Source organism: Belonocnema kinseyi, chromosome 6, assembly GCF_010883055.1.
Source record: "Belonocnema kinseyi isolate 2016_QV_RU_SX_M_011 chromosome 6, B_treatae_v1, whole genome shotgun sequence".
Taxonomy (NCBI): domain Eukaryota; kingdom Metazoa; phylum Arthropoda; class Insecta; order Hymenoptera; family Cynipidae; genus Belonocnema; species Belonocnema kinseyi.
This window is the reverse complement of record NC_046662.1, coordinates 57126041-57139732: the sequence shown is the minus strand read 5'-3', so window position 1 is coordinate 57139732 and position 13692 is coordinate 57126041. Positions and strand designations below refer to the sequence as shown.

The following is a 13692-nucleotide window of genomic DNA, read 5'->3' as shown; positions in this document are numbered from 1 at the left end:
GCGCATACTTTGAATAAAATATTTGTTATCATTCTCTTGAAATAAATGTGTTTTTTTCTTGAAAAAATACCGGTTTCATATGTATACACCTGGTATGTGTTGAAAGGAAGGATAAACCTACAAAATAATAAAAAAGTTAAAAATTGAAAATTTATATCGGCTGTTTAATCGAAGGTCCAAGTTTTCGACCATTTTTTCAACAGTTCTGACCCCCAAAAAATTCTTTAATAACCCGATATCTTACAAGTTTTAGGTATATCCTTCCGATAGTACCATAAAGAGATACCCCTGCAAATTTAAGCCTAATCGGTCACTAACTTTTCAAGTTATAGCACGAGCAGTTTTTGAAAAGACATTTTCGAGATAATCACGTTTAAAAATTCGTTACGGTATAACTATTAGTTTCAGTGACTTGCCGATTAATCGGTGAACGTAACGTAGTAACGTAGTAACGTAGTAATCAGCCCTCCCAGAATTTATGGGACCAAAAAATAGACAAACCTATTGTGAAAGAAACATTGCTCCGACCCAAGCGCTCCGACTACCTGATTAGTGACGGTATGCGGACTCTGGCATTTTTGACAATATCTACATAAATATTTAATATTTTCCTTTTTACAGTATATTTTAAAAATATTATACAGGGTGTCTAAAAAGTCCTGGGACGGTTGGATATTTCCTCAGGTAAAATATTTTTCAAAAAAGTGAAGCTCATTCCTGAAGTAAATTTCAACGAGGAGTTCAATGGTGACCTTCATTTTGACCTTGACCTTCATTGCTTTTTGAAGGTCCACTATGTTTTTTTTAAATGGAAACACCCTTTTTTACATCTGCAATTGATAGAGCGGAAAATTCTACGTTTAGGTACGCACCCAAGTCATAGGTCAATTGTAACTTTCAAGGTCAGTTAGAGGTTATTTGAAATTAAAAAAGTTTTCCACGAGGTTAGTGTAATTCCTGAAGTAAATTTCAACGAGGAATTTAATGTTGATCTTCATTTTGACTTTGAAGTTGACCATCATGGCTTTTTGAAGGACAACTTTGTTTTTTAAAATGAAAACCCCCTTTTTTACATTTACAATCGATAGAGCGGAAAATTCTACGTTCAGGTATGTACCCAAGTTATAGGTCAATTGTCACGTTCAAGGTCAGTTAGAGGTTATTTGATATTAACAAAATTTTCCAAAAGGTCAGTTTAATTCCTGAAGTAAATTTCAACGAGAAATTCATTGGTGAGCTCTGCATTGATATTGGTTACAGCGTTTTGAATATTGTAAAATCACGAGGAAAATTTTCATTAAAAGTTCCAGGTGTTCTGGTGAGAGTTCTGTTCTTCCCCGAAGCGTTATAAGTCCTATACCGTTTTTCGATACCTAAGTCAATACATAAGGCAATACCATAAGTCCTATACTGTTTTTTTATACGAATATTACAGATCGAAACGAAACTTATGTATTACGAGTACATACTTACTATCTTTCGATAAAAGATTCTTATGGCGCAAGCTAAACTTTCGGAACGGGAGAGGGTATCTGTATTAATGATGCGTGGTTGGGGAGATCGAGTTTGATCTTATGATCAAGTTCGTTTGCTTTTTAATGGCACTCTTCTTAATGGAGAAGGGTTAAATCCTGTCTCAAAATCAATAATTGAAATAACTGTAAGGCGCTTTATGAATCATGGATCTATCAAGGACCTTCATTTGTTGAAAACCCACACCTTAGTTTACGTCGAGCCAGCGATAAGCGTGACGTTGCGCCTGAGACAATGCAAAATGTTATAAAAAGCATGCATTTCCATTCTTACAAAGTTCATCTGGTACAAGAGTTCAATGAAGAGGGTCCTGATCGTCGGGTTGAATTTTGTGAAATTATGATGGACAGAATTGATAGAGATTCTCGTTTCTTGAACAATACAGTGTTTTCAGATGAATGTACTTTTAATTTAAAAGGTGAAGTTAACAGGCAAAATTGTAGATATTGGTCCGACATAAACCCTGATTGGATGTTGGAGAGTCACACACAATATCCACAAAAGATTAATGTTTGGGCCGGTATCTTGAATGATACATTGATGGGCCCTTTCTTCATCGATGGTAATCTCAATGCCCGTGCATATGAAGAGCTTCTCAGAAACCAAATTGTACGAAGAATAAGGGAGATTACAGGCGATAATTTTCAAAATATTTGGTTCCAGCAGGACGGAGCAGCGGCTCATTACGGTAGGGAGGTTCGAGCATAATTGGATACTCAGTTCCCTCAAAGGTGGATTGGAAGAAGGGGTGATATCGAGTGGCTTGCTAGATCTCCTAATTTGACTCCTCTCGACTATTTTCTTTGGTGTTATTTAAAGAGCAAAGTATACTCAACGCAATCAGAAAGCTTAGACGAATTGCAGAATCGGATTCTGCAATAGGCTACTTTGATTGATAGGGAGATGATTCGTAATGCTGTAACTTATTTTTACAATCGCATAGCTTTTTGTTAAGAAGCTCAAGGTTTTCAGTTCGAACATCTTGACTGAAGCGTGAGAGGCAAGGGGACTCACGCTAATCAAGCACCCCGAACCGTGAGAGGCAAAGAGACTCACGGTAATCAAGCACCCCAAAGGAAACAGAATTTACTACGTGCACGTCGTTCCTGGGTAATGCTAAACGTAAACATAAACTGCTTGGAAAAAACCTTGAAAAAAACTTGAAGATCATCATCAAGATCAATACAGAGCTGACCAATGAATTTCTCGTTGAAATATAGTTCAGAAATTGCACTGACCTCTTGGAAAACTTTGTTAATTTCAAATAAGCTCTAACTGACCTTGAACGTTACAATTGACCTATGACTTGGGTACGTACCTTAACGTACAATTATCCACTCTATCGATTGCAAATGTAAAAAGGGGTTTTCCATTTTAAAAAACAAAGTTGACCGTCAAAAAGCTATGAAGGTCAACTACGAGGTCAAAATGAAGGTCACCATTGAATTTCTCGTTGAAATTTACTTCAGGAATTACACTGACCTCTTCGAAAACTTTGGTAATTTCAAATAACCTCTAACTAACCTTGAACGTTACAATTGACCTATGACTTGGGTACGTACCTGAACGTGGAATTTTCCGCTCTATCGAATGCAGATGTAAAAAAAGCGGGTTTCCATTAAAAAAAAACAAAGTTAACCTTCAAAAAGCTATGAAGGTCAACTTCAAGGTCAAAATGAAGGTCACCATTGGATTCCCCGTTGAAATTTACTTCAGGAATGACCTTCACTTTTTTGAAAAATATTTTACCTGAGGAAATATCCAACCGTCCCGGGACTTTTTAGACACCCTGTATATTCAAAATATAAAAGAAAAAAACTCGATTTTTTGGAAATTCTAAAGGTATCTCCCCTCTTAATCAAAAAGAGTAGTGAATATCAATTCATTTTGATGAAAAATGTTACACTACGGTTTAAATGAATTATTTACTGTAAGATTTGTTGTTAATATTTATTTGAAATTCAAATCAGTACCTGATGGTTTCAAATTGGTGGTGCTTTCGTAGCTACCCAGCAGACGTATTCGAAACGATGGGCCTGAAACCTCTTCTTCTATGATATTGAACAGACAGAGAGCATATAATCGTTTCGAAACAAAAAGTATGGCAAGTGTTGACGTGAGAATGGTGGAAAATATGTTGTTCTTAGAAATTTTTTAATATTTGAAAAAGTAAGTGATTTTCCGTTAAATAAATTCTTTTTATGTCTGGTAATGGAACAAAATAATCAGAAATTTTCAAAAAGGTGAATGCATTCCACGTGAAGTGTTTTGAGAGGTATTCTGCTTGTGCATACATAGCTCGGATTGGAGTGAACTACCAGTCCAAAAAAGGCTTCCAATTTAAGTTCAACTGTACTTTAAAGTTTGTGACTTTGTACTAAAGTCGATGGAAAAGAAAACAAATCCTTTTTCAGGATCAAAATTAAAAGAAAATTTTATTTAAAAATAAACTCTTTTGGTATTTTTTCTGTTAATTGTGTAACATTAAAGAAATATTTAGAATAATGCAGGCGTTCAGAGTGTTTTTCTCTTTTTAGTAGTTAAAATCCATTTCTAAGTCACCGTTTTTACTGAGAAGGATTCTCATTACTGAGAAAAAGCTCATAGCAGTTTTCATAGCGGTTTTAAACATTTCTAGATTTATTGTACAAAATTTTCCTGCGGTGAGATTCATCAGACGCCTCCCACGTGTTTGCATGTGGACAATATTTCTGCTTACTTTGGGTGAGCAATTGTACCAAAAACAACTATATATAGCTTCTGCTGTTTTTTCAAATCTGAACTGCAAATAATCACCGATGTAGCAGTAAATAAAAAGACTCATCACGACGATTGAGAATCCACATATTGTTCTTCCAGCTGTGACTGTGTCACCTTGTTGCAGGTAAATTAAAGTCAGCAAACCTAAAAAATATAGAAAAATTATTAAAATATATTGATTAGTTTCATTTTAAAGGTATCGAAAAATTGAAGCTTCCTGTTTGAAAATCATCCGCATTTATAAATGTATAACATAGATAATATTTGAAGGATAATATTTGCAAATTAAAAATGTAGAGGTCAAATGTAAAAGGTCAAAACTACTTCCTATAAAGTGACTTGGGAAAAACCTGCTTTCCATATAAATTCCAAATTTTAGCTAAACAATTATTTTGGTGAAAGGAGAATGGATAGTTAAATTGTGTGATGAGTAGAATCAAACACTTGCATTTAAAACCAAATAGTTGAAATTTCAAGCAAAAAAAATGAATTCTTAGCACAATGTTTTAATTTTCAACCGTAAAAGACGAATTATCAATAAAAAAGGAATGATCCTAAACCATAACAGTTATACTTGGAAGCAAAACAGTCGAAATTTTAACTCATAAAGACGAATTTTTTAGAAACAAGGTGCATTTTTTCCGATAATATTTCTACTCAATCAAAAAAATAAATTTCCAACCAAATAGTTGAATGTTCAACTTTTTTACCGAAAAAAAGTTCAATTAAATAGACAAATTTTCAATAAAATAATTTTATTTTAGAACGAAAAATTTAATTTTTAACGTACACGGATGATATTTTAACGAAATTGTCGAGTTTTTAAATGAAGAACATTGAACTTGATCCAGTAACAGTTAAATTTTCAACTTCTTAACCGTCCGAAATTGTTAAGCATAAAAGACTAATTTTTTAGATGACAGCTGAACTTTCAATCTAATGGGACGAATTTTATATCAAAGGTAACAAATGTTTAAGAAAACAGTTACATTTTCAGCAACAATACAAATATTTAATAAAAATTGCATTTTCACAAAAACTTAAATCTTCAACCAAATATTTTCATTTTATATGATAATAAAAGAATTTTTCACCGAAAAAGACAAATATTCAAGAAAGCAATTGTTTCTCTTAAGCCAAGAAGACGAAATTCAAAAAAGTAGTTGCATTTCTAGCAACAAAAAAAAAAGAATTTTTCAACAAAATATTTCAATTTCTAACGAAATTGTTAAAGTCCTAAACCAAAAAGCCGAATTTTCTCTAAATTGATTAAATTTTAACCTGATAATATGAATCTTCAAACAAAAAGTTCATTTTTAACCAAAGAGTTACATTTTTTACGAAAAAATGAGTACTTTTAACCCAAATTTGACCATTTTCAACCAAAGAGATAGATTCATCTGAAAAAAATTAATTTTTAAGAAATTAGTTCAACTTTTAACCCAAAAGTTGAATTTTTAATCAAGAATATTAATTTTCTACTAAAAAAGAGGACTTTAAAACGAAATATATGGATTTTCAACAAAATTGTTAAATTTTGAACTAAAATGATCAGTATTCAACTAAGAATAAAATACATAAGTTTCTCGTTAAAAAAATTAATTTTGAACTAAAAATTAAACGAATTTAAAAAAAAAATAGTTAAATCTTCAAGCAAATAGTAGAATCTCTAACCAAAAGAGATTAATTTTCAACCAAAAATATCATGTTTTGCATTTAAGCGATAAAAAGAGAAAAAGAGGAAATTTCTTAAAAATAGGGGGAAAAGAAGAATTCTTTAAAAAAGAGGTAAGCGGTTAATGGGGGAAAGAGTGTGAAAACTGTATTCAGATATTTTACTTGTAAAATAAAATCACTGATTTGAATTTTTTCCAGCTATTCAAAAAAATGTCATTCATATTCATGTTTTTCATCATAAAAAAAACTTGATGTTTTGTAATGCTTCGAATTAAATAAAATTTTCATCCTTTATAATTAGGACTTCAATAGAACTATTTGGAAGGGTTTAATTTTGGTTTGTTGATATTTAAAAGATGATGACATAAAAAAAGAATATCTGCAGTTAGTGAATGTTTTAAATATAACCTCAAAACTTGTAACACCTAATATTTATTATCTTCCTTTCAAGAATGACTGATACAGAATTTAGGTTCCGAAGGAACTCTTTTTCAGGATTCCTTTTTAATTCGCTGATATCCGATAGATGGCTAGGCGCGGCTGCAGACGGTTTTAACTGCTTATGTGCCAGAAAGCACGGACTTATTCGAAATCAACAAATACTATGAATAATCATACAGATAAATATTGACAAACGTTTTTTATTTATTTATTTTCAATTTAATTGAATAACAGAAATACCTAACTTCTTTTAAAAATTTAATATTAACGTAATATTGCAAGTGTATATTATATAATTTCAAATAGTAGCGAGTAACATTACATTAAAAGCTTTCATTTGACTTTTTTCACGAATTTAATTAAATTTAATAATTTAATTAATTAATTAGGTTTTTTGTGGGCAAAACTTTTTTTTATTTCATTCTTTCATTCAAAATTCATTCCTTAAAAAAATGACTAATGTTTATAATCTTAGTTTCTTCCTTCAATTTTTCCGAGTGCAATATTATTTAATCCGAATTATAAAGTCAGTTGTATGCAAAATCTTGGAGTTTTAAAATAACCTTAAATGTTCCCAATTCTTTGAAATCTCTTTAAAATTTCTTGGATTCTTTAAAAATAATATGACATCTTAATTCAATTTTAAATACCTCCAAAATACTGACATCGATTGACAAATATTGGACTTTTAAAACACCCTGTAAAGTTCAAATTATTTGAAATCTTTTAAAATCTCTTAAAATTTCTTTGAAAATTTTGGAAACCCCTTTATTTATTCAAATAGTTTGGAAAATCTTGAAGTTTTGAAATACCCTGAAATATTTTTAAATATTTGTAATCTTTTGATATTCCTTAAAATCTGTTAATTCTCTTTAAAATTCCTCGGAATCTTTGAAAATACCACAAAATCTTGAAAGCCTTTAAAATCCTTTAATTTATATTGAGATATATAGAAAAATCCTTGGGGCCTTAAAATACCCGTAGCTATTTTAAATTGTTTGAAATCTTTTGATGTCCCTTAAAATTCTATTATTTTGTTTGAAATTTTTGGAATCGTTAAAAATAACATGAAATCTTTGAAATACTTCAAAATGCCTTTAATTTGACCTATTGGAAAATCTTGAAGTTTTAAAATACTTTCAAATATTTCCAATTCTTTGAAATCCTTTAATATCGCTAGAAGTTTTTTTTTAAATTCTTCGGAATCTGTAAATATACATTAAAATCTTTGAAATACTTCAAAATCCCTTTAATTAATTTAAATCGATAAAAAAATGTTGGAGTCTTAAAATAACCTTAAATTCTTTTTAATCTTTTGAATCTCTTTAAAATTTCTTGGAATCATTAAAAATATCATGACATTTAGGAACTTCTTTTAAATACCTCCAACTTACTGAAATTGATTGAAAAATATTGGACTTTTCAAACTCCCTAAAAAGTTCAAATTCTTTGAAATCTTTAAAAATATTTTGATATCACTTGAAATCTTAAGAATCTCTTTAACATTCCATGGAATCATTAAAAATACCACAAAAGCCTTGAAATCTGTTAAAATCCTTCAAGTTATTGAAATCTACTGAACAATCCTTGGACTCTTAAAATACACCTGTTTTCTATTTTTTGAAATCTGTTACTATTTCTTAAAATTTTTGTATTTTCTTGAAGATTGCTCGGAATCTTTAAAATAATATACAATCTTTGAAATCCTTCAAACTGCCTTTAATTAAAAAATCGATTGAAAAATTTTAGAGTTTTAAAATACCCTTAAATGTTTCAAATTCTTTAAAGTCCTCTAATATTCCTTGAAATCTCTTTAAAATTTGTCGGGATCTTTAAAAATACCATAAAATCTTTAAAATGCTTTAAAATTTCTTTAATTCATTGAAATCGATAACAAAATTTTGGAGTTTTAAAATACCCTCAAATATTTCAAATTTTTCGAAATATTTTGGTATCGATTGAAATTATTTAAATCTCTTTAAAATTTCTTGGAATCTTTAAGAATGCGATGACATCTTGGAAATCCTTTAAAATACCTCTAAATTAATGAAAACGATTGAAAAATATTGGACTTTTAAAACACCCTCAAATGCATCAAATTATTTTTAATCTTCTGATACATTAAACTATTTTATATCCCTTGAAATCTTGTGATGTCCCTTAAAATCTTATTGTTCCCTTTAAGATTACTCGTAATCTTTAAAATTACCATAAAATTTTGGAAATTTTTCAAAATGTTTAAATTTTAAATCAATTGAAAAATTTTGGTGTTTTGAAATACTTTCAAATATTTCAAACTCTTTCAAATCATTTGATAAAACCTGTCGATTCTGATTAAAATTCCTCGTAATATTTAAAAATACTACAGGATCTTTGAAATCCTTTAGAATCCTTTAAATCTCTCAAACATTTTTCATATTTCAAATTCTTTGGAATCTTTCGATATCCCTTGGAATCTTTCAAATCGTTTTGAAATTTCATCAAATCTTTAGAATGATAAATCTTCTAAATATTTTAAAATACCTTTCAATTATTGAAATCAATAAAAAAGTCTTGGAGTTTTAAAGTACCCTCACACATTTTAATGTATTCGAAATATTTTGATATCCCTTGAAATCTCTTAGTTTCTTCATTAAATTTTACTTAGTTCAATATTATTTATTCCGAATTCTAAAAGGGAAGTTTTTTTTTGTTGCAGATCCTTTGGAACCAAAAATTGATTCTAATAGAAGCCCTAGTTTTTTCTGTGAACTTATAAGCATCATTAACTTGTAAAATCTTCGAAGTGAGTCGAGGCAGCAAATAAGTTCTACACAAAAAGTCTCTAGTAAAACACCTACTTTGGATTCTTTTGGGACAATCTATTTTTTAGGGTTCCTTTCGGCAATAGAGGTCCCTTTTTGTCACGTTTTTTTTAAACTAAAATTTGGTTTTAATACAAACCCCAGCTTTTTCTGAGACTCAGTTTTGGTCCCTTACTTGGGATCTTTTTTTGACCGCTTTTTTGACTGACTTTTATTTTTTATATAATAGACTAAAACCAAAGAAGTACCTGTGAGGCACATCATGATGATATCCATGGTAAACTGCACCAGTAAAATGTAAGTAAGGCTCTCCTTCAAGTCATCAGCCAAACCAATAAGTTCACAATGTCTGTTGATGAGAATCCTTATCTTCCTGAAGCATTCTCTATCATGATTTTCGTCAAAAGTCTCATCATACATTCTCATTTCATCAATATATGCATCATCCTTATCATCATATTTAGCCCCTCTGCTACCAAACTGATGAAATCTCAAACTAAGAATTTTCATCTGACCACACACATGCATGATCATAGCAAAGAAGAAATAATCGGTCCCAATATTTCCATTCACGATGTACAATTGTTGAATAGATTGAAATAAGTAAATACCCTGATACTTCATCACTGACATATTTCTAAATACACACACAGTTTGCAAAGGCAATCCTTGTTCACCTTCTGCGTTGGTAGCAATAGGGGAAATAACGTACATTACAAGAGTAAAGTAACTAAAGACAGCCTGGAAGATAAAAACAATTCTGCTAATTTTCGTATGCTGTGTCATCACTTTTAGGGATTCTGGATCATCTTCCTTTAACCAATCAGTTCGAGCAGAAATGCAATTATTGAATAGCTTGTCACGATGGAAACGAAGTAGGATTGTTTTGATGGTTGCTATCACTGTCACAGTCCAGAAGAGAAAATGATCTGCCGCCTGTTTCAATTCTCCACAGTGATACATGATACTGAAATATACTTCGGTACCTATAATCAGAACTGTAGAAACCTGCAGAAAAAAATTAATGTTCAAGAGCAGATGGTGGAAATTTAAGAAAAATTTGGTATTGCGGACAATTGTGCGTCAATCGAAGACATGCAATTTAGTAATCTTATAACAAAGATGTTTTTACATTCATCAATTTTTTTATTAAGAATTGTGTGAAGTGTATTTGTATTTCACATATAATGGTATATTATTGTATAGGGTATAAATCGTACAAACAAATTATGACGAATAAATTGTCTAAAATTGATTTAGATATATATTTTTTATTTATAAAAAATGGTTTTGTAACACATGGACACTTGTATCACAGTAGAGAAATCTGGCTTCTATCTGGAATCTGTTATGCACTTGTTGTAAAAACAATAGCAGTTTTTGTAATGGAGAAATAATTATTTATTGTTAACGCTAGCGTTAGTAAATTTTATATTATACTAGTATGTTGTATTGTTTATGATATTCATAGTAATTACAATTTTGGATGTTTCCTATTAGCTGAAGTATCCTTCTCTAAAAAATAGGTGGGTTCCGAAAATCACTAAAGAATTTTTCTCACTTTTTCTCAATAATGAGTGGGTTATTTAAAAACGTCGAAGAAATGACTATCACTGAAATTACACAAATAATTAAGAATTTCAGTTTGAGTTGAAGGCAGTGACAAAGAATGTTACTTTTGTATTCATAATAAAACCGCAAACAATTTACTGATGTAACATATTCAGCAGGATTAAAAATTTTATTTTACATGAGAAAAAATAACTTTATCGTGAAATATCAATCAAAAGTTGTACTTTTACAACAGGCGAAAAATGACTATTTGTTAATATTTCCATTGCACCATCCATGCTTGTGCACATGATTTTCAAAAATAAAGGTCAAGTATCGAAAACTGTAATTTGGTGATTGTGAATTGTAAAGCTCTTCGGCTGTAACGAACACATTCTCATAACGTGTTTCGTGCTTCGCACTCGATTTTGTTCAAAAAGTAAACTTATCAACACTATGTTTAACACTATTGTATCAATTGCGTATTACATTTACAGAGAAACTTCTACTTACGGGTACCACTCGAGAGCGGACAGCTCTCTTCACGGACACTTTACATGGTTCCCCGCCTTAAGGTATAGGAAATCCAATGTTAAATTACGGACACGGACACTTTTGTTTAACCCGAGGTATAAATTTTCCGTTATTAAACGGATAGTTTCAATACAACCTGACATTAAAGGGCATGAGATACTTAGAAAATTATCGATTTTACCAGTTTTAGATTTCCCCGGCTTTTCCCTAAATTTATAAATATTTTGTCTTGAAAATCTGTAGAATGATAGCGAACATGCTAACAGACGTCTCTGCACACTGTTTTGTGGGTTAATTCTAAAAAGTCTTTATTTGGCTAAAAACGTGTGTATATATTTCGAGGTTATGTGTGTTACAATTCTCTCTCATACTTATTCTAGAGTGCTTACCGACAGCATCAGAACAACAGAGATCTACATTATCCGAATGACAGAGTGGAAAAAATGAACCTAACCTCAAAATAATGCACGCGCATAAAATTTTCATTTAGCATCTCTGTATTCAGTTTTAAAAAATTTTTATTTTTGTGGAAAAAAATCTGGGGGAACTGTACCCGATTGACCACACGACGAAGTATCACATGCACTTAACTTCTTTCTATTGTTAAACAAAAAGATATGAATTTTATCTGTTCATTTATTTGATTTATTAATTCACTTCAATTCTCAAGTCATGTTAATTATTTTATTTATAAATTAATATTATTTTTTCATTCATTTTATTTATGAATGTAATAATAGCTATTAGTGTTTAATAATGGAATTAATTATTCATAAATAATAATATTGCATATACATAATATGTGTGTGCATAGAAACATATTTCATCAGTAACTCACTCTCTGGGACGGAACCTCCTCTAGTGCGGACACCTCACCTAAGCGGATAGAAAGCCTTTTATTGTAAGAGTGATTTATGGAGAGGTTTTATTGTATTTATGTACCTCCACCTGGGATTGCTTCTTCATATATTGTAAATAAATTACAAATTTTATTTATCATGATTACTTTATTATTTGTTTTCAATTTTGCGAATAATTTTATTCTCAGCTACCCTGGAAAACACATCATTTTAATCACTTTATATCACAGTGAAACCTAATCATAGCGGATACATACAGTGAACGACTTTCTGTTCGATTAGGAGAGACGTCTGCCCCAGGTAGTAAGTTGCTTAACACATGTGTTTATATTTACATACATACTGTGACGGGGCATTATAGATCCTGCACAAAAACATGTTAAAAATAATATTTAAAGTATACTTATCTATCGAGAGTCGCTGGGAATAGAGCCCAGATTAGCGAATCAATTTCATGACATAAATGTTAACCTCGGAAGAATTCCGAAATTGAATTACTATATTTTTTGTTAATTGCTAACAAACCTCGTTACATGTTCCTGCATAATCTGGATGTACTATCACACACAACACTCGAGCTGTCAAAATTCGCTATGGTATGGAAAGTTTGTCATGGACCCAGAAGAGGAGGTTTAACAGCACATGCGCAGTGGAGGAGATTCCCGCTCGTACAAGACTGCTGGGAAAACACAGGAGTCTGCGCACCCGGAAACAGCAGCGAATGGAAGACGACCAGGGCCGCACCGTAGGATTTGTGACTCGACAGCGCGCCACCACGCTGCGAAGGGACTTACTGGCGACTGTTTCGCTCCCTCGTTCCTCTCTCTCTCTTCACAGCTCTTTGGTGTCAATTTGTGACAAAAGTGGCTCTCCGGTTTTCACTTGCTGTGACGAACCAAGACGCCACTCTGTCGAGTCATTTTGTTACTTCAGGCTTGTACGACTGTGTGTTGAAGAAATCGCAAAATTCAGCGCCACCTACCACCATTTTAGCAACTAAGGCACTATGAGCATGCATTAGTACGCCTGTATGTACACATTGATGGTTTGAATGTGCTACACGAAATTTTCAAAAAAAGAAAACTGAATAATTCATGCAAAATCCAGCATATATTAATGAGAAAGTTTGTAAAAATGATTATAAATTGTTTTTTTCTTACTTTTTGTGTGGTTTTTCAGAATCTGTCATCAAGTCTTCAATTTATTGTCGATTTAAAATTTTGATGACATTTTTACAATTCTGTATTTATGTTTTAAGAAATTACGAAAACAGAATTAAATTAAAAAAATATGCTTATTTTATAAGTATGTTGTTTGGAATGCTAGGGGAGTAAATGATCTCAAGGTAAAATAATTGCGTGAAACCATGGACGTGAAGAAACTAGATATTTTATGTGTGCCCGAAACAAAGAAAAAGGGAAGCGAAACTAAAGACATAAAAAACGGCGTGTTGAAAGGCGGATTTGAAATATGGTCAGGAGTAGACTGTGAATCACATGGTAAACAAGGAGTAGGTCTGATTTTGAATGAAA

At 31.1% G+C, this 13692-nt stretch overlaps 1 protein-coding gene across 1 annotated transcript; it reads right to left on the bottom strand.

Moving 5' to 3' along the window:
- Positions 1–4022: 4022 nt before the first annotated feature.
- On the bottom strand, positions 4023–10215 carry LOC117174381 (odorant receptor Or1-like). The gene is made up of 2 exons (XM_033363467.1): positions 9464–10215; positions 4023–4437 (listed from the first exon to the last, which is right to left on the bottom strand). Exons 1-2 carry the CDS (start codon positions 10176–10178, stop codon positions 4067–4069), a joined length of 1086 nt encoding a protein of 361 aa, XP_033219358.1. The 5' UTR covers positions 10179–10215; the 3' UTR covers positions 4023–4066.
- Positions 10216–13692: the final 3477 nt, after the last annotated feature.

Coding starts and splice junctions, on each gene's coding strand:
- LOC117174381 (XM_033363467.1), bottom strand. CDS start 10,178: ATGTATCACTGTGGAGAATTGAAACAGGCGGCAGATCATTTTCTCTTC. Junction 4,438..9,463: donor CATCATGATGTGCCTCACAG/GTACTTCTTTGG, acceptor TATATTTTTTAG/GTTTGCTGACTTTAATTTAC.